The sequence below is a fragment of the Martes martes genome, assembly GCF_963455335.1.
Source record: "Martes martes genome assembly, chromosome: 1".
Classification (NCBI taxonomy): domain Eukaryota; kingdom Metazoa; phylum Chordata; class Mammalia; order Carnivora; family Mustelidae; genus Martes; species Martes martes.
Window position 1 is genome coordinate 119,129,309 of NC_137888.1, and position 20,707 is coordinate 119,150,015.

At 53.6% G+C, this 20,707-nt stretch overlaps 1 protein-coding gene across 2 annotated transcripts in view; it reads left to right on the forward strand.

The window, feature by feature from the left end:
- MYLK (myosin light chain kinase) overlaps positions 1 to 20,707 on the forward strand; it is a 178,656-nt gene that overhangs the window by 88,524 nt on the left and 69,425 nt on the right. For both annotated transcript variants that reach the window (XM_080799769.1, XM_080799770.1), the window contains 5 exons: positions 414 to 611; positions 1,391 to 1,640; positions 7,293 to 7,364; positions 7,809 to 8,974; positions 16,132 to 16,248. In XM_080799769.1, coding sequence (XP_080655895.1) covers positions 414 to 611; positions 1,391 to 1,640; positions 7,293 to 7,364; positions 7,809 to 8,974; positions 16,132 to 16,248 — 1,803 coding nt within the window. The remainder of the gene's footprint in view (positions 1 to 413; positions 612 to 1,390; positions 1,641 to 7,292; positions 7,365 to 7,808; positions 8,975 to 16,131; positions 16,249 to 20,707) is intronic.

Below are 20,707 nucleotides of genomic sequence, written 5' to 3' on the forward strand. Positions count from 1 at the left end.
TCTGCTAAAGGTTTTATTTATTTATTTATTTAGGTTGGTGGAGCAGAAGGAGAGGGAGAGAGGGAACTTCAAGCAGACTCACACTTAGCATAGAGCCTGATGTAGGGCTTGATCCCACGACCCTGAGATCCTGACCTGAGCCAAAAATCAAGAGTCGGACATTTAACCAACTGAGCCACTCAGGCATCCCTCTAATCTGCTATTCTAGTGGGCTGTTCTGGGGGGCTGTATCTTTTTATTTAATACTCCCAACAAACCTATGAAGAAGATAGGGTTAGACTGTTTTGCGGATGGGGAAACTGAGACATAGAGAGGTTTGTATTTAGTACAGCATCACACTATTAAGGGCAAAGTTGCCCCGTGTCCCAGGGAACCCACCTCTGCCGGGTCTGCCTGCCCTGTCTCCCCTCCAGGGAACCCACCCCCTGAGGTCATCTGGCTTCACGATGGGAATGAGATCCAGGAGTCAGAGGACTTCCACTTTGAGCAGAGAGGCACTCAGCACAGCCTCTGTATCCAAGAAGTGTTCCCAGAGGACACAGGCACGTACACCTGTGAAGCGTGGAACAGCGCCGGAGAGGTCCGCACCCAGGCGGTGCTCATGGTGCAAGGTGAGGCTGCGGGGTTGTTGGGGGTGGGGGCAGGTGGGGGTGGGAAAGCCGTGGTGCTGCCATAGCAGGCCAGGCTGTCCAAAGGCACCTTGGAGGTGAGGAAACCACATGAGCTTACTTGGTTTCCCCCACGGCCCCTGTGCTCCTCTGGTCCCATTCCAGCCCCCAAGGTTAGCTCCCCGGCTCCATCTCAGGCTCTGGCTGAGTAGCACCGCTGTGCCCTGGAGCCTTCTGAAGTCCTTGCCCTCTCTGGGTCATTGGTGACAAGCTGCATAGAGTGCTAGGAGAGAAATCTTATGATATACTTAACAGTTAGGGAGTGAGAGCTTCTTCCCCCCTTTATAGAAATATCATTAACATACAATGTTACATTAGCACAGTGATAGCTTTTGAGGTGAGCTGTGGCCCCTTGGGGTCCTTGCCTTTAGAGAACCTGTATTTAAGAAGAGAGACCAGGAAAGGATACATAAAGCAAACATCAACTCAAAATTATGCACATCTCATTGTAGATCAGTTACCCCTAGTCCGGTGAGCTAGGCTACCTCCCCTGGCTTCAGATATACAATACCGTCTTGTCAGCGTTATCCTCAGAGAACATAAGCAAGATAGATTTGCCATGAGAACAATGTGCTGTAACTGTATATCCAATAAAAGTGATTTCTGGACCAGCTGTTATTTGGGTAATGTGCAGTCTTTGACCCTTACCGGCTGGCAGAGCCCAGTGGACCCTGTCTGCTGAAAGGCCTTCCTCTCTAATTCAACCCTTTGCCAACTTCCAGAGCCTCAGGATGGTACCCAGCCCTGGTTCATCAGCAGGCCTCGCTCAGTGACGGCCTCCCTGGGCCAGAGTGTCCTCATCTCCTGTGCCATCGCTGGGGACCCCTTCCCCACTGTGCACTGGCTGCGAGACGGCAAAGCCCTCTCCAAAGACACTGGCCACTTCGAGGTGCTACAGAATGAGGGCGTGTTCACGCTGGTTCTAAAGAACGTGCAGCCTTGGCATGCTGGCCAGTATGAGATCCTGCTCAAGTGAGTCCTCGCGTCCATCCAGCCTCCCCACTACCCGCCCCCAACATCCCTCCCTCCTGTCAAAGTTCCCACCCGGGATTAGGAAGCCCGTGGAAACCCAAAAGTAATGTGGGGCTGGGCTTCAAGGGAAAGAAAGGGCAAGCCCGGTGCTGCCAACAAGCTTTCATTTCCCCTACTTCAATACGAAGGTGTTGACTGAGCTCCTGAGCTCACTTCCCCAGAGTCCCCTGTCTTACTCCATCCTGGCTTTTGTTCCCCTATATGGACAGACTTCCTGCCAGCAGGTAGACTGTCTATATAGAGTCCAGCTGGGGACAGTCATAAAACACAAAACTCCAACTGGTCTGTGGAGAATATGAAAGAGGGAAGAATGGATTAAAATCAGGAAAGCAGTAGGATTGAGGGAGTGTATTAGTTACCTATTGCTGTGTAACAAATTACCCCAAAACCAAGTAGCTTAAAATGACAGTTATCGTCTCGCAGTTTCAGTAGGTTGGGACTTGGACGTAGCTTTGGTGAACAGTTTTTACAGGGAAGTTGTTGGTAGGGAGTGTAACCTCTGAACACTTGACCGAGGCTGGAGGGTCCAATTCTAAGATGGCTACCTCATAGGACTGTTGGTTTGAGGCCATAGCTCCTTGCCGTGTGGACCTCTCCCTAGAGCTGCTTGAATGACTGCATGACATGGCAACTGTCTTCCACAGAGCTCATGATTGTGGGAGAGAATAAGCTGCAATCTGCAGCTTATCTGTGTTTTTTGTGATTTCCCCTTGGAGGTCACACATCATTACTTCTGTGTATTCTGTTTGCTAGAAGTAAGTCACTAAGCCATATTAGGTGCCATCTCTTGGAGAGGGGAGTATCAAAGAATTTGTAGACATTTAAAACCACTATAGGGAGGTTAACTATGCCCATCCCCCCCCCACTTCCTGTTTAAGGGTTTCTAGATTATATGGGAAGGTAAGCTCCATGAAGATACACTGCTTTGTTCCCAGTGCCTAGAACAGTGCCTGCCCAGAGTCAGCCTTCACAGTTTGTTAAATGAAAGTGATCCAGAAATGTTCTTCTACCTTGAAAATGCTCTAACTCTTAAAATCCCATGCCAGCCCTGGGTTGACGGAGACAGAGCGCCAGCCCTTCGGGTTGCTGTAAGCACTGAAGAGTGCTCGTCTGACCTTGACCCTGCAAACAGGATGTGGTGCCCCATGACAAAGCTGTTTGGAGCTGCCCTGGCTCAGGTGCCTGGCCCCTTTGCAAGGAGCTTGCTCCCCTGGATAAATCATTTCCCTGTACTCAGCACATCGTGTTCGAGGCTCTGAGCTACGTGCCATGTAAAAGCTACTGCCATGATTGAGCCCTGTTCCTATAATCATGACAAAACCCAGGGTGTGTCCCGCCACTTGGGTCCTTTCTGGGTATGCGCTTTATGCTTGTATCAGTTAGCTTTTGATGCATAACAAAATACTCGAATATTTAGTGGCTTTATTAAAAAAAGTTGTCATTTATCATTTCTTTAGATGTACCAGGAAGTTCTGCCTAGCTGGGTAAGGCTTGGCAAATCTCAGCTGAGCTAATGCCGTGTATGTAGTCTGCTGTGGAGATGGTTTGTGGACTGGCTGGTCATCCTGCTACCGTCAGCAGTGTGCCCAGAACACACCAGCAGCCTTTGCCTTACATCCAAACCAGTTAGTATTGGGAAGGCACATCTGCCCTCAGAATAGAGAAGAGACACACTCTTCCTCCCCTAAGCCAGTACAAATGGTAGAAACAGATGACACATGAGTCTGGAGCTTATCTGCGTGGAAGGAGTCGTGCTACGGGACAATATTCACATTACTTAAGCCAAACATCCTAGGTGAGAGAAGCTCCTTGTGGGATTTTGAGGACAATAGGCAGAGGTTCAGCAAATGAGTAAAGGCTTGGCTGTCGAGGGCACGTTGAAGCTCTGAGCCAGAAAGGGTAGGGAAGAGCAAAGCAAGGGCTGTGGGAAGTCTGCCAGGCCAGAGTGGAGGGTTGCACTGGGAGGTCGGCAGGCAGACTGTCTGGGCCCAGCTGGGGACAGTCATAAAACTTATGCTGTCCCAGCTGGAAGGGACTTCAGAAGTTATCTAGCCGACTCATCGTTTAATGATGGGGGGAACCAAGGTCTCAGGATCATGGATTTGCTCGTGGCTGCCCGAAAGCAAGTCACAGAGCCCAGACTAGAACCCTCATCTGTTTTAATCAGATTCTCTCCCTTTCCTTTTATCTCCGAAGTGCATGGGAACTTGGGGAACCCAGGAGGTTGCCCTGGAGTCCCCATGCACTCAGCCCTTGCTCCTCTCCTCTCCCCAACGTCCAGCCTCTTCGTTCCTTGGGGTTGCTGTTGCCGTGGCCTTGGCTCTGTCCTCAGCTGAGAAGCAAGTCAGGGGAAAGTTCTCCTGGGGAATATGGGCCAGGTCTGCTAGGGGCCCCATTCCCCTCCAGCTTTTCTCATCCTGACAGAAATCAGCCCTAGACCCAGGACAGAATGCCTTTCAAGGAGGGAGACCAGATAGCTGGGAAGAAAAGGTGGGGTGGGGGGGGGTCTTATCTGTCCCTGCTACAGCTGTGGCTGGATGGTTTCTGCCTCCCCTGCCTTAATGCTTGTCTCCTGAACTAAAAGAGGAAATGTCAAAAAGCCAGTTCCAAATTCCAGCTGAAATATTTGAAAGATTGAGACTTGCCAGGAAATTAGTTCTTTAATTTTACATGTAAAACCCATTCCAGGGGAGGGTGATTCAGAGTGGGACAGGGTCCAAGGCTTTGTAACAAAAGAGTGGGCTTCTCATTCAGGATTTGGGAGGCAGGAGTGGAAAGGGTTTCGTTACTTTGTAAAAGGTGCAGCCTGTGGGGTCTTGGCCCCATATATCCTCTTTGGCAGCACCTGGGCTGGGCATGGGGCCTCATCCTCAGCCCCAAGCCCGACTTGGTAACTGACTATGTTGATACAGATCCCAAAGATGGTCTCAAGAGGCTGTTTGGCTGGCTAGATTATCTGGTATGCGGGTCCCAGGTCAAAGGCCTTTCTGACCTGGGTAGACCCTGTTTGAACCCATGATTTGTCTTAAAGGCCCAACAGAGATTTAAGTTTATGGCTGCAGAAAGGTGACCCTACCTTAGTGGGCCAGCCATGGTATCCCAAGTTCTCCACCTCTGCCTGCCCCTCAGACTTCCCCAGGTGCCACAGGCTGAGGCCTGGAGATGGGTCAAACAGCAAGCCACCTGTGCTCCCTCCTTAAGGGCTGGCGATGGACAGCAACAGAAGCCCTCCCCTGCTTCCCCATGGGGAGCTAGAGCTCACTCCAGCTCAGGGGATTGCCTGCCCCACCATTTAAAGCCTCTGACGGGTTCGGCTGGGGTAAAGCGTGGCCATCTGGTTGGCGTCTGCTCCTGATTTTTGCATCCGGCTGCGTCGTACCTGTGGCAGGAGGAAACTCGGCTGGGGCAATGTTGGAGAGCACAAGCGGGGAAAACGCGGCCGTTGGCCTCCTGGCCTTCTGCTTCTCACCAATCGTGGGCCCCACACCCTGTGTTTGAAAGAAAAGCAGGGAATGAATGGCCTCATACTGGCCAGCGGCCTGGCAGAAGTGGGGTGCCAGGGAGCTGGGCCTCACCCACAAATGACCTCCTGTGTTTATTCTACAAGTTGACCCAAAGCCCCGTGAGCCTTCTGTGCCAGGTGCTCAGGATGTCCTGAGGGCCTCTTAGCCTTCCCAGGGCCGGGAACCGAGGAGGCACCTGACTGCTGTTTGCTGAGCAAAGGAACAGCCTCGGGCCCCTTTCAACTGTCCAGACCTTGAGGCTCCCTGAACCTTGAATCGATGCCCCCTGAGAGCCTGAGCTTTGACAAAGGTGGCCAGGAGGGGACCCCAACGGATGAGAGGAGGGTTGGAGGACAGCACAGATCAACCTCTCCTTGTTTCAAATGGGTCTCCCTGCCTGGGAATGAGCAGCAATCCCCCTACTCCAGATGCCCTGCAAGTCATCTGCTGCGCCGTGGGCTGCCAGTGGGTGATCTGGACCTCACCCTCCACAGGGAGGGAGGCCAGGCCAGGCAAGGTAGAGAGCCACATACATCAGCAAGGCTGTGTGAACACATGCTTGGGGGGCTGTCCATGGAGGGATGAGAGTGCCTGTGCACATGTTCCCACACGCATCCCTGCAGGTGCAGTTGGCCAGCAGGTAAGGCCCCATATCTGTACATATCCACGTGTGCAGTTGATGGCCACGTCCACACAGAGGCATGTGCATGCGCACGCACACACATTACACATACCACAGCAGACTGGTTACTGAGGAGCCCTGCAGGGCGGAGGGGGGAGGGTTACAGCTCTGGGATTCAGGGAGACCTGGGTGTCAACCCCTTCTTCTGCTGGTTGGCTCTGTGAGCTGAGGCCAATGACTTAACCTTTAGAAGCCTTGTTTTCCTTATAAAACCAGTGCTGGCTTCCCAGAGATGTCATGAGATGCAATGAGACAGATTATATAAGGCACCTGTTGCAGAGCTTGGCTCGTCTGTGGTAGGATCTGAGGCACGTGCTGGGCCCTGCAGCGCCAGTAAGATGGTTACACAGTGGGGAATGAGTGGGAGAGCCTGGGAGCCCCAGCACTGCCTCAGAGAAACTCCTGAGTCTCCTTCCTGAACCTTTAAAATGGACAGAATGGTGCTCCATACCTCACTGGTGCACTGTAGGCACAAAAACAAAAGGTGGAGGGCCCTGTCTCTAATGGGAGGTTATCACCATGAAGAGTCGCCTCTGGCTCTTGGTCCTACCCACCCTCCCACCCCCCACTTTCCCCCTGCCTGGACAACCTTGGCTGGTCAGAGCTCAGAACCACCAGCAGATGGCAGCCATGCAGGGTTGGAGGGCTCTAAGTCCCGGCAGCACCCAAGCAGGCCATAGTACTCCCTGAGCAGGAGCAGAGGGGCTTCAGTTAGCCACACCCCACAGGGACACTAATGTTTTAACAGTGGGTTGAAGACTCCAGAGCCCTCCCCACCTGAAGGAAGGAGAGAAAGGGTCACCCCTGCAGGAAGACACCTGTTTGGTTTTTAGCTGGAAGAGTGGAAGGGTGGAAGAGTGTTTTCATTTCTCGAGCAGGGGAAGGAGCAGTTGGTGGTGGTGGCGGGTGGGGGGGGGGGGGAGACCCTGTGCAGAGAGGACAGAACCACCTCTGTATTGAGGGAGCGTGGAGTCAGACTCAGGTCACCACCCAGGGCTGCAGGGACTAGACCAGCAGCCCCATCGCACCCTGGCAGGTTTAGACTTCAGTGTTGAATGATTGTATTTAAATTGAGTGATTGGATTATTTTTGTAATATACTTAGAGCAAAGTATTCCTACTTCAGCATGTCCATCTAAGCTGTTGTTCAGAAGGCTTTTTTTTTCCTTTTTATACAACAGATGGGGGTGGTTAGGAGGGTGACCAAAGCGGGATAGGGCCTGCCCTAGATCGAGGTCTTGTGTGGGTATTTGGGGTCACAGCTAAGCCCATGGCCCCCTCTTTCCTGGAGTAAGCCGGCCAGCCTCTGGCCAAGTTCCTGCCTGCCCCGCCCTCCTTGCAGCCCTGGGCTGAGCAGGCCCTTGGCCCCAGAGCCTCTTGATATGTATCGATCTCTCAAATCCTTCAGGAACCGGGTTGGCGAATGCAGTTGCCAGGTGTCACTGATGTTACAGAGCAACCCTGCCAGAGCCCCACTGCGGTGAGTGCCCCCAGGAGGTGCCTGGCCAGGCCCCCAGGCCATCCACCCCCTCCACTTTCCTCTTGGCCCCTGCAGGCCCAGCCCAGCAGCCCCAGATTATTTGTATCCTCCAGCAGAGGCTGCTGAGCCAAGAGGGAGAGATTGGAAGGGGAATGAGGGAGGGAGAGCAGGGGAGGAGAGGGGGGTGAATTATTATTTTATTTTATTTTTTTTGCACACACCCTTATAAGGCTACTGAAGTCATTACCGATGTAACAAACCAAGTAAGCAAGCAAGAGCCTCTCACCAATGTTCCCTTCTATAAACACAGCCTGGTCAGCCCCAACCTCCCCTTCCCCCTCCCCTCTACCCTCCCTCCCTCAGGGATTTGCTCTCCCCTGACGTTCTTTCTTACCCGGCCCCTTTTCCTCTTGCTACTTTCCTTTTTCCCTTCACTGGTTGCAGGGGGAGGGAGCCTGCCAGCTGTGAGGGCCTCTGCAGCCAGGGAGCCGGTGCCGATGGTGGTGGCGGTGACTGCTATGGGACCCTGAGGCCCGGCTGGCCTGCAAGAGGGCAGGGTTGGCCGGAGGAGGAAGACGGTGAGGACGTGCGGGGGGTGCTGAAGAGGCGCGTGGAGACTCGGCAGCACACGGAGGAGGCCATCCGCCAGCAGGAGGTGGAACAGCTGGACTTCCGTGACCTCCTGGGGAAGAAGGTGAGTACCAAGACCGTGTCAGAAGAAGACCTCAAGGAGATCCCAGCTGAGCAGATGGATTTCCGCGCCAACCTGCAGCGGCAGGTGAAGCCGAAGACCGTGTCAGAGGAAGAGAGGAAGGTGCACAGCCCTCAGCAGGTCGACTTCCGCTCAGTCCTAGCCAAAAAGGGGACTCCTAAGACCCCGGTGCCTGAGAAGGCACCGCTTCCCAAACCTGCCACCCCAGATTTCCGCTCGGTGTTAGGCAGCAAGAAGAAATTACCGGCAGAGAATGGTAGCAACAATGCTGAGACCTTGAATGCCAAGGCGGCAGAAAGTCCCAAGGCTGTGAGCAATGCCCAGCCTTTAGGGTCCCTGAAACCCTTGGGCAATGCCAAGCCTGCTGAAACCCTAAAACCTGTGGGCAATGCCAAACCTGCCGAGCCCACGAAATCTGTGGGCAATGCCAAGCCTGCTGAGACCCCAAAACCCATAGGCAATGCCAAGCCTGCTGAGATGCTGAAACCCATGGGCAACGCCAAGCCTGCTGAGACCCCGAAACCCATGGGCAATGCCAAGCCTGCTGAGACCCTCAAACCCATAGGCAACGCCAAGCCTGCTGAGACCCCAAAACCCATGGGCAATGCCAAGCCTGCTGAGACTCCAAAACCAGCTGGGAAGGAAGAACTCAAGAAGGAGGTTAAGAATGATGTGAACTGTAGGAAGGGGCAAGCAGGAGCCACAGATAATGAAAACAGGTCAGAGAACCAAGGGACAGCCCCAACCTTCAAGGAGAAGCTACAAGATGTCCGTGTGACAGAAGGCGAGAAGCTGCTACTCCAGTGTCAGGTGTCCTCTGACCCCCCAGCCACCATCACCTGGACACTGAATGGAAAGACACTCAAGACCACCAAGTTCATCATCCTCTCCCAAGAAGGTAACAAGGGCGAGGGCTGGGGAGAAGTGGGCTCTGTACCAGGTCCACTGTAGGCTCCTGGAGCTTTGGGCTTGTGGAACTGCCGCTCACAGCCCAGAGTCTGGGCTGGAATGCCAGCCTCTGTGCCCCCTCCCTGACAGGAGAGGTGCCCTGCTCCGGGCCCTCGGGCACACACTCCATCATTGGGCAGTGAGAGGTGGGTGTCTGGTCCTATGGCACATGCCTGGGCCTCGGCATCTGTCTGGCGAGATGCTTCATGACAGCACCAGCTGTGGCTCCTCAGAGAAGCCCTGGGCCTGAGCTAGGGCTCCACGGCTCTGACATGGAAGGGGCTCTGTTTGCAGGCACAAGGGGGCCGGGGGGCTGGAGCCCACCCAGGGCTCAGAGCTGAGAGCTGCTTTTGCAGCGGGATTTTAAGTTTGGAGAAGGTGTACAGTGACAGGATGGCACAGGATTGTGATTTGGGGTCAACAACAACTTAAGTCTTGATAACATTGTGGGTTTGAAAGGATCTGTGGGGGAAAGCCGAAACCCCAAACAGCCCCTACGGCACACTCTCCTGGGCGAACAGAGCCACTTGCTTCCTAATTTGGATGAGACTTTTGTTTGCTGGTATTTCACATTCTTGGGTTGTGGGGAGAAGGGGGGGCCACTAAATGCTGACATCTGGGGCCTTTTGGGGTCTGGAGTTCTCAGATGGGCTAGTTTATACCTAGAGAAGAGATGGGGATAAGAGGGGCATTTTCCCTGGACCTTCAATTTGGTTTGAAATGTTTCAACCAAGCATCCCAAGCCTGTATGGGAGCTCCCTGTCCGGCAGGCTTCCCACACCCCACTCTGGTGGCCAGCTCTGGAACAGAGCCTGGCCTGAGCTAGGGGCTGTCACTGGTGGCTCTGGACAGGGCAGGGTACAAAGTTCCCCAGGAGGTGGCATTTAACCCTTAAGGGGTAGAGGGCGGCAGGCAAGAAGAGGCCCAAGTGGACAGGTCCTGTGCAGTCGGGATCAGCTGAGCTGTCAGAAACTCCCCACACTATGCTGCTCCCCTTTCTGTCTGCTGACTGCACCCCCCACCTCCCCTCCTTCATCAGGCTTCCTTCCTTCCTCCTGAAACCCAAAGGAAGCATTTGAAGAGAGCACTGTCCCTCTCAGCCCACGATGAAATTTCTGTCTTCATTCTGCAACTCAGACAGCAAATCAGGAAGAGCTTAGCATTTGAATCTAAGCGCTAGAAGATCCAGGGGAAATTGACCAGGAGAGAGAAGAGGCTTTATTTTCTGCTATTGTGCTTATAGGAGAACTTTTCTCGTGTGGCTATATCTCCAGATTGGTAGGGTCCTCCAGAAGGCATACCATGCTCCCCCCTGCCTCTATTAGCTCAGCCTCCCTGTGGTCCACACACAGGTGGGCATGGGGGATTGCTACAGTGGGGTGAGCTGTCCGGGCCCGTGGATGGCGCACTTTCCCTGTCACCCCTGTAGGCTCCTCGCAGTTGGAAAGCCTTTGATAGAACCAGTCTGAGACTTTGACTGGGAGCGTCTCCCAGGTTACCCCATGGTGCTCTCCAGGTAGGATGAATGGTAGGCAGGTGCCCATCCCTGGGACGTATGCACAGTGGGAGGGAGGACTGTGCTTACACCCTCTTCGGGGAAACTGATGTTGGGACAGCTGAGGACAGTGCCCAGAGCCATGCAGCTGCCATGAGACCTGTGTGGGGCCTGTAGATGCACTCGTAGCTGCTCATAAACCATCCTCTCGGCTGAGCAGTGGGAGCAGACCTCAGCCCTGGTTTCCAACACACGCCTGAGCATGGCCTTGAGTCTGTGGCATCTGCTGCCACTGAGCATTCAAGGGCTATTCCAGTATCGCCTCCCACAGAAACCAGCTCAAAGGGGCAGTTTAGGTCCAAATCAGAGGAAGAAGACATGATTAAAAGAAGGCCAGCACAAGGAGAGGATGTGGGAAGGACTAGGAGCAGAGAGACAGCCCCGAATTCAGTTCCTAAAAAATATTCTAAATATTTGTAATTCTCCTTTGAAAACCAAGAATAGCTGGCGTGAATTGAACACTGTGCGCCAGACACCGTCTGAGGCTCTGACACTTCTCACTCATATCATCCCGCCCATTTCACAGAGAAGTGCACTATATTGCCCAAGGCTGCTCAGCTAGGTGTCACAGACCTGGTATCTGAGCGTAGGCAGTTGAGTTCTGATGTCCAGACCACTAAGCTCTATTACCTCTTAGCCCCTTTTTGTCAGATGTCCGCACACTGGTGCGGCTGAGAGAGCTTTCAGGACCCGCTCACTGGCAGCGTTGTCCAGCCGGGGAAACTACTCATGGCTGTCAGCTTCTCAACCCTGCCGGTATTGTGAAGAGGCTGGGAGAGTGGTGGGACCCTCTGGGCCTGCCAAGTTTCTGGTATTTTCACTGTAGTGGAGGACGCAGGCCTTGACAGGGACCGGCCCGCCTTGCCACAGTAGGGAGAGTACCTTGTCTGAAAATACCAGCCCCGTTTTCTGTCCGTCCCTTCTCCGGAGCCTCACGCTCCAAGTCTTCAAGAGCCTGGGTTAGACCCGGACCCCAGGGAGAAAGCCCATCTGGAAGCCTTATCAGTGACCTCTTCAGCAGGCCCCCTGCAGGGAGCCGGGCACGCGGAGAGGTGTGAGTAGATATGCTCTCCACAGATCTGGAAAGAGGGGACACACACTCCCAGTGATAAACCTATTCCAGCCAAGTGCCGAAGGTGAGCTGGGAGGTGTAGAAGAAGAGGGAGCTGAGTGCTGGGGAAAGGCTGGTGCTGAATGAGCTGGGCCGGGACTCCAGGAGACCTATGGGCTTCCCAGGCAGGGGCTCCAGCAGCAGCAGAGGTGGGCCTGCTCACAGCAACAGGAGGGCTGGAGAAGAAGACAGGGCCCACAGCATCCCAGGTCACTCTAAGGAGCTCGATTCTGGAGACACTAGGCAGCCATGTAAAAGCTTGGAATGAGGAGCAGTGCACGTAAAGCCGGGGGGTTAGGGGTTTTGATTGACCCCGTGCCCAAAGACAAGCAAAGAGCCTATTGAAGAGGTGGGGGAGTAAAGGGGACTGGACTAAGAAGGTAGCCATGGCACAGATAGGAAACAACCAGTTCAAGAAGCAAGGACAGAGTTAGGAGAACTTGTTGCCTGGCTTGGGAGCAGGGAGCGGATAAAGAAGAGAAAGGAGCGGAAGACCCCTGCGTGCCGGTGTCTGGGTGACTGGGGTCATGCTTCTAGGGGTATCAGTGGCAGTCAGCTGGTGGTTTGAGGTGGTCTGGAGGGGAAGGTGGAGGAGATAGCTAAGGGGGTCTCCCCGTCCTCACACCGCTCTCGGCACCCTCTCCACCAACCCCCACCCCTCGGTTGGGAATCCTTCTTGCTTCAGTGCACTGCCCTGTGCTGTTAGCTGGTCTAAGAACAAACTTGACTTCCGGTCTCCTTGCCAGACTGTTGTCACCAGCCTTTGGCCATGAGAGACTCCTGCACTTCCCTCCCCCACCCATCGCATGTACAGCCACATACCTCCTGCTGGTGGACGCTGTTTACAGGTTCACGAGGCTTCTCGGAACCCTGTAGCTTGGATAGGGCTCATAGCCTGCAGGCCCCCCAAAACATGGTCATGTCCACCCCATTTAGCATCAAGGAGAGCAGAAGAGGTGTGACAGGAGTTGGCTGGAATGGACTGCTAATTTGCAGGGGCGCGGGGGGCACATGGAGATACCCTTCCCTCTCTGCATTCCCAGAGCTGCAGGGTATATGGTGTCCACTTACAGTGGCTTGGCCTGCCCTTTGGGCCTGCGTGGGGACTGTACCAAGCCCTTCTGGGCCCTGCATCCGAGCTCCTCAGGCTTTGGCCTTGGCCTTGACTGAAGAGTGGGAGGGATGGCCAGTGAGCCAAGGGGAACTCTGTGCTGCTCCTGAGAAGCAGTTTCATCTTTATGCCCTATTTCCTGTCCCCAGGCCAGGCTTCTCTCGCTGGCAAACATCACTCCCACTCTAATGAGAATTCACTTGTTGCTGTTGTCAACAGATGATTCATTTTTAATCACTTTAGTGTGGGATCTGGCAAAGACTTTTTAAAAACCTATGGAAGTTCATTCTGTAGAACACTAGGATTTATGCAACCCCTACTATGTGCAAGGCAGTATTGTGTATGCATAATCCTCTTGAAGAACTCTGAGGTCGGAATTGTTTCCTTTCAGAAACTCTATGGTCAGGGCTCCTGGGGGGCTCAGTTGGTTAAACCTTTGGCTCAGGTCATGATCTCAGGGTCCTGGGATCAGGCTCCCTGCTTACTGGGGAGTCTGCTTCTCCCTCTCCCTCTGCTCCTCTCCCTAGCTTGTCCTCTCACACTCTCTCTCTCTCTCTCAAAAGAAAAAAAAAAAAAAACCCTATATGGTCTTTTTCAATGGTAGGTTATATGTGACTAAATGTTCCTGACTTTCTCTTGCATAGATCTTCCCAGATCACCTGCTATAAAAAATGTGCCCTGGTTGTTCTCAGAATGGCAGATTTTTTTCTTTTTTTTACTGTGACTACATTCCAGGCTCAGGAAAAACATTCATAATAGACACAGTCACTGCCCTCTGAGAACTAGTGGGGGAGACAGACATGCATTTCAGCAATGGCCTTGGGAGACATGTTTGGATAAAGGGAAACTCAGGGCACCGAAGAGGGCCATCTGTGGCTGGGGATGCTTATGGGTGACAGGGAAGGCACCAACCCTGAGGAGGTGACCTGGAGCTGAGTTGTGCTGTCCAGGCCTCTTAGGGGACCAGGTTGGGGAGGCACTGCTCACTGAGGGCCTCCTCAGAGCATAACCTTCAGGACTTTGAGCCACCTTCACCCCCCTGCCCCCTCCCACCCACCCCTCTTCCCACACACTTGGAGCAAGATGGGAGATCTTCAGACCCTGTGCCCCCAAGAGGCTCTCCCAGGGACAGTTCAAGCTGAGCCACTTATTGGATCTCTGATTCTATGCTGCCTGCTCCCATCCCCCTCACCTCCCTCTCAAAATTCCCCACCAGGCTGAGACTTCTCTAAAAAGAAAAAGGAAAAAAAAAACAACAACTCTGGGAAAGGGTTTTTTTCCTGGAGGTCAGGAATAAGCTGTCCCACAGGAAATACCAGATTTTTCAATCTGGGCTAGCCTGCCCGGGGGCCCCTCCCCCAGCCCACGCACGTGGCCAGGGGTCCCAGCTTTGGGCAGCGGGAAGAGCTCCTGGCTCTGCTGCGTTCCTAGCTGAGAGGCTGAGAGCTGTGGTCTAAATGCCCCACTCCTGGTGGGCTCACCATTGTCTCTGCAGTTGGTGCCATTTGGGCTTAAGGCTGAAGCCGGGGCTGGGGTGGGTTGGGGGGCGGGGGCTGAAACTGAAGAACCGGCAGGGATTCAAGCAGAATATTCACCAGGAGTGGAGTGTCTGCTCACAGAGCCTTAGCCTCAGACTGAAGGGCGGTGACAAGAGGGGGTACGTTTCCTCTAAGCCTCAAATTCGGGGACCAGAGGTCATCTTAGCATCCTCCTGCCCTCCCAGATGAGTAGAAGCTTCTCTCTAGAGAGGACAGTTCCCTCCAACCCAGATTCCTGTGCTTCACAGTCTCACTCCCATGATGGATTTCCTAAAAATCCAGACTGAGTCTTTTCTGGTTCAGCATCGGCAAAGTCTGTCTCCTAAGGGCAGTGAGCAGAGATCGAGACTCGATGCCCCCCTGAGTGGGAGAACGTAGGGAGGCCTTTCCTGAGAAATGGGCTCTGTGTAAGTAGGAGGGAGGTGGTTGGTAGGACATTTCCCTGTTGAGGATACTACCCAAGTGCCAAGAAGCAAAGGGAACTAGTATGCCTCTGCTTTCCCTTCTGGCCTTAGTGAGGTTCTCTGAGTATCCTTGTATCTGTTGGTCAAGTCCGGGGATCTGCCTAATGGGGGTGAGGGTACTTTTTGAGATCGGTGCCTCTTGGCCTCCCTTCTGGCCGTGCTGCCCCGCATATACACCTGGGATTCACACCGCTCAGCCCACCCAAGGCCTAGAGTTTGTGCCAAGCCATTGGCTGGGGGAGTAGGAGATGGGGAGAGTGAGGTGGCCGAAGCCAGTAGCTCCAGGCAGCAGGCTGCACGTGGCCCTGGTTCTGTCCTCTTCCTTGTGTGATGACTGCTGCCCTGACAACAGGGGCAGCTTTGGGCAGAGCGCCCTGCTGTTGGCTTGTTTGTGTGTCTGAAGGCAGGAGCTAGGGTGCCACTGCCCTCCTGGCTGGCCCAGCGGTCCTGGCCCTCAGCTGGACTTTCCTGCACCGTGAGGGAAATCCCCCCAGGGGGTATCCCACAGAAGTAGCCAGACCCCCGCTTCCTGTGCCTGCCCAGCCTGACTCGTCCTTCCCCTCAACCAGGACAGAAGCTGGGTGTGGGGAGACCCGTGAGGGAAGAAAGGCTTCGCTACCACTCTCTGAGGCAACCGAAAGATGGTGTCCTAAAGGGAGGCCACCCCAGAGTGCCGCTCTCTCAGACCAGTGCCCCTGGTTGGCCATGCTTCTCAGCTCACATACCATTCCTGAGAAGCCAGCCCCAGGACGCCAGGCTATAGATACCCTCTCCTCCCAGCAGACCCCCCCCCCCACCCCAGGTCAGTACCCTTGCTGGACAGGGACTCCTGCCTTCCCTCACCCACCTCTTTGTTCAGAACTCGTGTCTCTAAGATGCGTTCCCAGAATAACTGCTGTAACTGGGTGTCGCCTTTGTGCCTGCCACTCTTCCTGACACAGGTCCGTAAACTTGTGCCTGGCGACCGCTCGTCTCTCTTGGTGGCATCGCAGTCTGAGGCTCATGGTCCATCTGCTCCTTCCACTGCGTGGGAGGCTCTCCCAAGGCAGACACGATCCCACCCTCTTCTTCGGCACCTTTCCATGATGTCTCCCTAAGAGAGCTCTCTGGGAGGCAGGAAGAGGGTCCCGGGCAGGAATATATTGGACCTGGGTTATCAGCAAAAAGTACCCTACCTTTGGGAGGGAGAGAGGGTTGGTTCCCACAGGACCCCTGACTTCTGGGCTTCTAGAGGTTGTCCGTGTGAATAGCCCTCCCCCGCCACATTCCAGGTGCCAGTATCGGGCTTGTACCTGCTCCCATCAACCGTTCTCCCTCTTCCTTCCTAGGCTCACTGTGCTCTGTCTCCATCGAGAAGGCACTACCCGAGGACAGAGGCTTATACAAGTGCATAGCCAAGAATGGCGCCGGCCAGGCTGAGTGCTCCTGCCAAGTCACCGTGGACGGTAGGTCACACCCACCCCTCACTGCCACACACAGAGTCCCACTCCTCAGCCCTTCCCTTGACAGCCATGCCTTCACAGAACTGCCTCCAGGACTGCAGTCCCTCCTGGAGGCATTCGCTTTGTGGGGTCAAGCCATCACTTGCAAACAGTGAGACAGAAAGGAGAATGGGGAGCACCACTTGATGGCCCTGTGTGAACTTGCAGCCTGCCCTTGCCCGACAGGAGGGGCTACCCACCTGCTTGTCCCCCCTACCCCGTCCCCAGTCCTGACCCCCACACGTAGAGCCTTGCTGAGTAGGAAGCCAGGCACAGGGCAGGAGGAGAAAAGACACACCCACAGGAAAATGACTACATAGTATTTCACAAGCGGCAACAAGCCAGTGTCCGTGCCGGCAGGTCAGCCCTACGGTGAGGACGGAGTGGCGGGAGGTCCATGTGGGGATACTTCCTCGAGGAGGTGAGTTGAGGCCGCGTCTCTGGGGTAGAGGGGGCAGGCCCACCTCTGTGAGGAGAAAAAGTCGCCCTAATTCAGCAGAGGGAGAAGAGGAGACACGTGGGGGCCAAGGGCTCCCAGGTCTGAGTGGAGTTTCTGAGTGAGGAAAGGCTGAGGCCAGACTGTGTTCATGACTCTTCTTTCTCTCCTGGGTCTGGAGTTGAGCAGTTGAGCCTCAGAAGTGGAACCAGCCTTGCGATGATCGAGGCTACCGCCCTCACTTTAAAGTGTAGGAGACCAAGGCCGTGGAGAAGGAAAGCATCCTGCTCCAAGTTCCCTGGTCCAGCAGAGGTCCAGCCAGGGCCAGAACCCCATCTTGGGCCTTCTGATCCCTTCCTTATTATCTCATTACTTGCCTGGAACTGTTGAAAAAGATAGCGTGGGGGAAATAATTTCTTGCCCTTGAAATGCCTGGTTAGTAACTATGAGTGACACGTGAAAAACGAGCGTCCAAATAAGGCAACTCAAAGGCTTTGTTATTCTTCCGACTCCGGAATATAATCACTTGGGCTATGAAGTCCCATCCTGTTTCCCTGCCATTCCCCAAGATATGGACCCTGAGTCCCTGTTCTCAGCTTTAGAATCAGATTTCCTGGCCATGAAAATCAAGATTTGTGATCGATTAGGAATGGGAGAAAAGAAGAAGAATCTGTGTTTTTTTGTTTTTTTAAGAAAAAAGAGCCTTGAAAAGAGACATTGAAAAAAAAATACAGTGGTAAAACAAATTCAGTAGTCAGTAGCCAGCAGCAAAGCTGAGATGGTAGAGGATTGTGTGGGTCTCCCTGGAGTTCTGTGTCAGGTTTGTCACCAGGGCTCTGAGTCTCCGGAGCAGATTTGGTAAATCCACGTATGGTCTGTTCAGAGTGGGGCTCGAAACCTGTGTTTCGTGGCTTTAGGTAGGGGCTGCTGCTGTCCAATACTCCCGTGTGTGCCCTGGCTGTCACCCTCCCAGGTCAGATTCCTGCTTCTTTTAAGACAGGTGCCACAGTTTAAAAAAAAAAACAAGTGTTTCTGGGAACGTGACCCCCAAAGCCTGTTTCTACCAGGCTGCACTTGGGACCCTTGCTGCATCCGACCAATCTAGAAGGAAGCCCAGCCTGCTCCCGAGGGTATCTGCTTTTGGAATCCCTGGACTCTTCGGGCCCTATTTACATGGCTAGCTAAAGGAAGGATAGTAATTCATTCTCCTTATCTGCGAAATGTCAGCACCTTTTTGAGAAACAGCTAACGTTTTATTTTTTAAAAGCAAACTTTGTTTTCAAAATAAAATTTTCTTTTTCCCTGTAGAATACATCTGGGGATTTTTTTTTTTTTTAATAAGGTTTGGGGAATTCATTCTGCAACTTATGGGACTTTTCTTGCCCCTAGGCTGGTCTCCTTCTACCAGATTCCCTTGTACTCTCCCTAATCTTGATCACCGTTATTTATCTCTAGTTTGGCCTAGGGCTGCGGACTAGGGGCTGGGTCTTAAGAGAAGAGCCAGCAAAGGGAATGGAGGGAGACCAGCTGAGATAACAGGACTGACTCTCAGTTAATTGGTTTTTGTTTTTCAAGGAGAAAAGGGGCAGCCCCCTTCACACCCACTCTTTTCCCTGTTGTTGGACTAGGAGATGTATTAGTGCCCCACATGTGGGTGGCCTTCTTACCCTATCCAGCTTTAGTTCTCCCTCACGAGCCACCTCTAGACAAAGGACTATAGTTTCCCTGTTACCTTGCAGCACATTTTTCCCTCCCGGGCTCTCCTCAGCCAGGCTGAGGAGTCCTTCTTCCATCCCCTGATCCTTCTAGCTCTCCCTGCTCCGCAAGGCCATTGTACCTCACTTAAAGATCCCGGCCGGGGGTGGGGGCGGTCCATGCACCCTTTGAAATGATATACAGAATTTTGTGCATTTGTAGATTAGAGCATTTTTCTGAAGAGAGAGCCAATAGTTTTTAATCAAATTCTCGAAAGAAGTCATACATTAAAGTACATGGAAGAACCCTTTGCCCTAGGGAGTAACTGAATTTGCAAGTTCGTTCATGCTGTGGGGTCTTCCCTGTCTCTCTCCAACTCCAGCTGCCTGCTCAGCCTCTGGATAGGACTGGGTCCCTCTCAACTGGAGGAGGGGGCTGTAGCTCATGCTGACGTCACGCCGGCCCTGCCCCCTGATGGTCACGAGCTATCACTCACACAGCCAGCGCCAAACACCATTAAGACTATCCACCTGCAGCCAATGCAATGATACATTTCAGGGCCTCATAAAGAGGACTTTGGTTCATTAGCCGAAGTATTAGCCGTACTCCTGTTTTTCCCACTGATAGTAAAGACAGAGGGCGGTAGCTTTTATAATTCATCATGTCCGGCTTTCTTCATGGTGTTGTGGGGGTCTTTTACCCAAGGGAAAGGGTGTTCTTTTGCTCTATCTGAATTCTGGTCCCACCCGTGCTCCTTCCAAGTATAGCAGGAGGCAAGTGTCAACATACACCCAAAAACCACCTGAGCCCGGAGTGGGGAAGGATTTGCCAGAAAACTGACCCAAGAGCTCACCTTCCAAGTGTGCCATGGCCAGAGACCCTCGTGCGTTTGGAGTTATACAACAGTTGGGCAGGGTATCCCTCAGTGGGAAAACTGAGGCTCGGCGAGGGCTGGCAACTTTCCCAGGTTGTACTGACTTTCACAGGGCGGGAGGTGGGGGGACGACTCTGAGTGTCTCTGATCCCAAAGCCTGTGTGCTTGGAGCCATTGTGTGCAGGGAGTTAGAACATAAGTTACCTCGGCAGGACTCACACCTGGGTGTGTCTGGGTCTGGAGCCTACCCTTTCCACCGCCTGGCATGGCCTCGCTGTCTAGTGAATAACATGTCAGTGTACGCGCTCTGAGACATGTGGGTCTCCCTTAGTCACAGCCCTTCCCGCTGGGAAGTCCCTCCATCCTTCCTTGCAGCCTGCCCTTGGCCGACAGGAGGGGCTGCTCGCCTGGTTGTCTCTCTGTCCCCAGTCCTATCCCCACACACAGAACCTGGCTTGAGTGGCCCATTCCCTCTCAGACCCAGGTGAGAGGTGGGGAAACAAAACTCTTCGTAGGCCAAAATCCCAGGACAGGGCAGTTTAGGCTGTCCTTCCCCAATCACCCTGGCTGAGGGCAACTGGCCTCGGCTACCGTTGTGACTGAGGGCTTTGTGACCAGGGAGGGCTGTGTGTATGTGTGGGAGGAGGTGACGTTCCAGTGGGCCCATCCCTGCCATCATTCATCTCAGTGCCAGGCACTGCTTTAGGGGCTAGGTTAAAAGCAGAGAACAAAAAGGAGATTCCTATTTTCAGGGACTTTACATTCAGTAAGGGGGAAACAGTAATACAGATGAACAGGTCTATCTAATCTCAGGCAGTAGTAGGTGCTACGAAGGAAGCTAAGTAGGGTGTGGGGACGGGAATGTTACTGTTGGAGAGGGTGGTTGGGAGGCCTCTCTGAAGAAGTGACGGTGGAACAGAGGTCTGAAGACAGAAGGAGTCTGGAAGGAAGAGGGAAGGGTGAGAGAGAAGCTCTGAGTGGAAACTATGCCTGACGCATTCCCAGAAGCAAGAAGGGCTGGGGGGCTAAGACTTGAGCGGTGGCTGAGAGGTGGGAAGTGAGGTTGGGGGGAGCAGCAGTGAGATCTGCAAGGCCTTGGGTTGTGACAGGAGACCGGATGTTATTCTGAGTGTGGTGGGCCAGCTCTGGACATTGTGACCAGAGGTGACCACGGTGACCAGATCCAGGATGGGTAAGAGGGAGACCAGGGAGACCAGCTGGGTGGTTGCTGGGATGGCCCAGGCAGGAGTTGATGTAGGCTTAGACTCCATGCAGGAGGTGGGAAGTGATCAGATTCAGAATCTATTCTCAAGGTAAGAGCTGATAGGATTTGCTCATGAATTGGAAGTGGAGAGAGAAAAGGGAAGTGAGAGGTGACTTGGTTTTCATGCGGGAGCACAGATAACACTGGTACTACT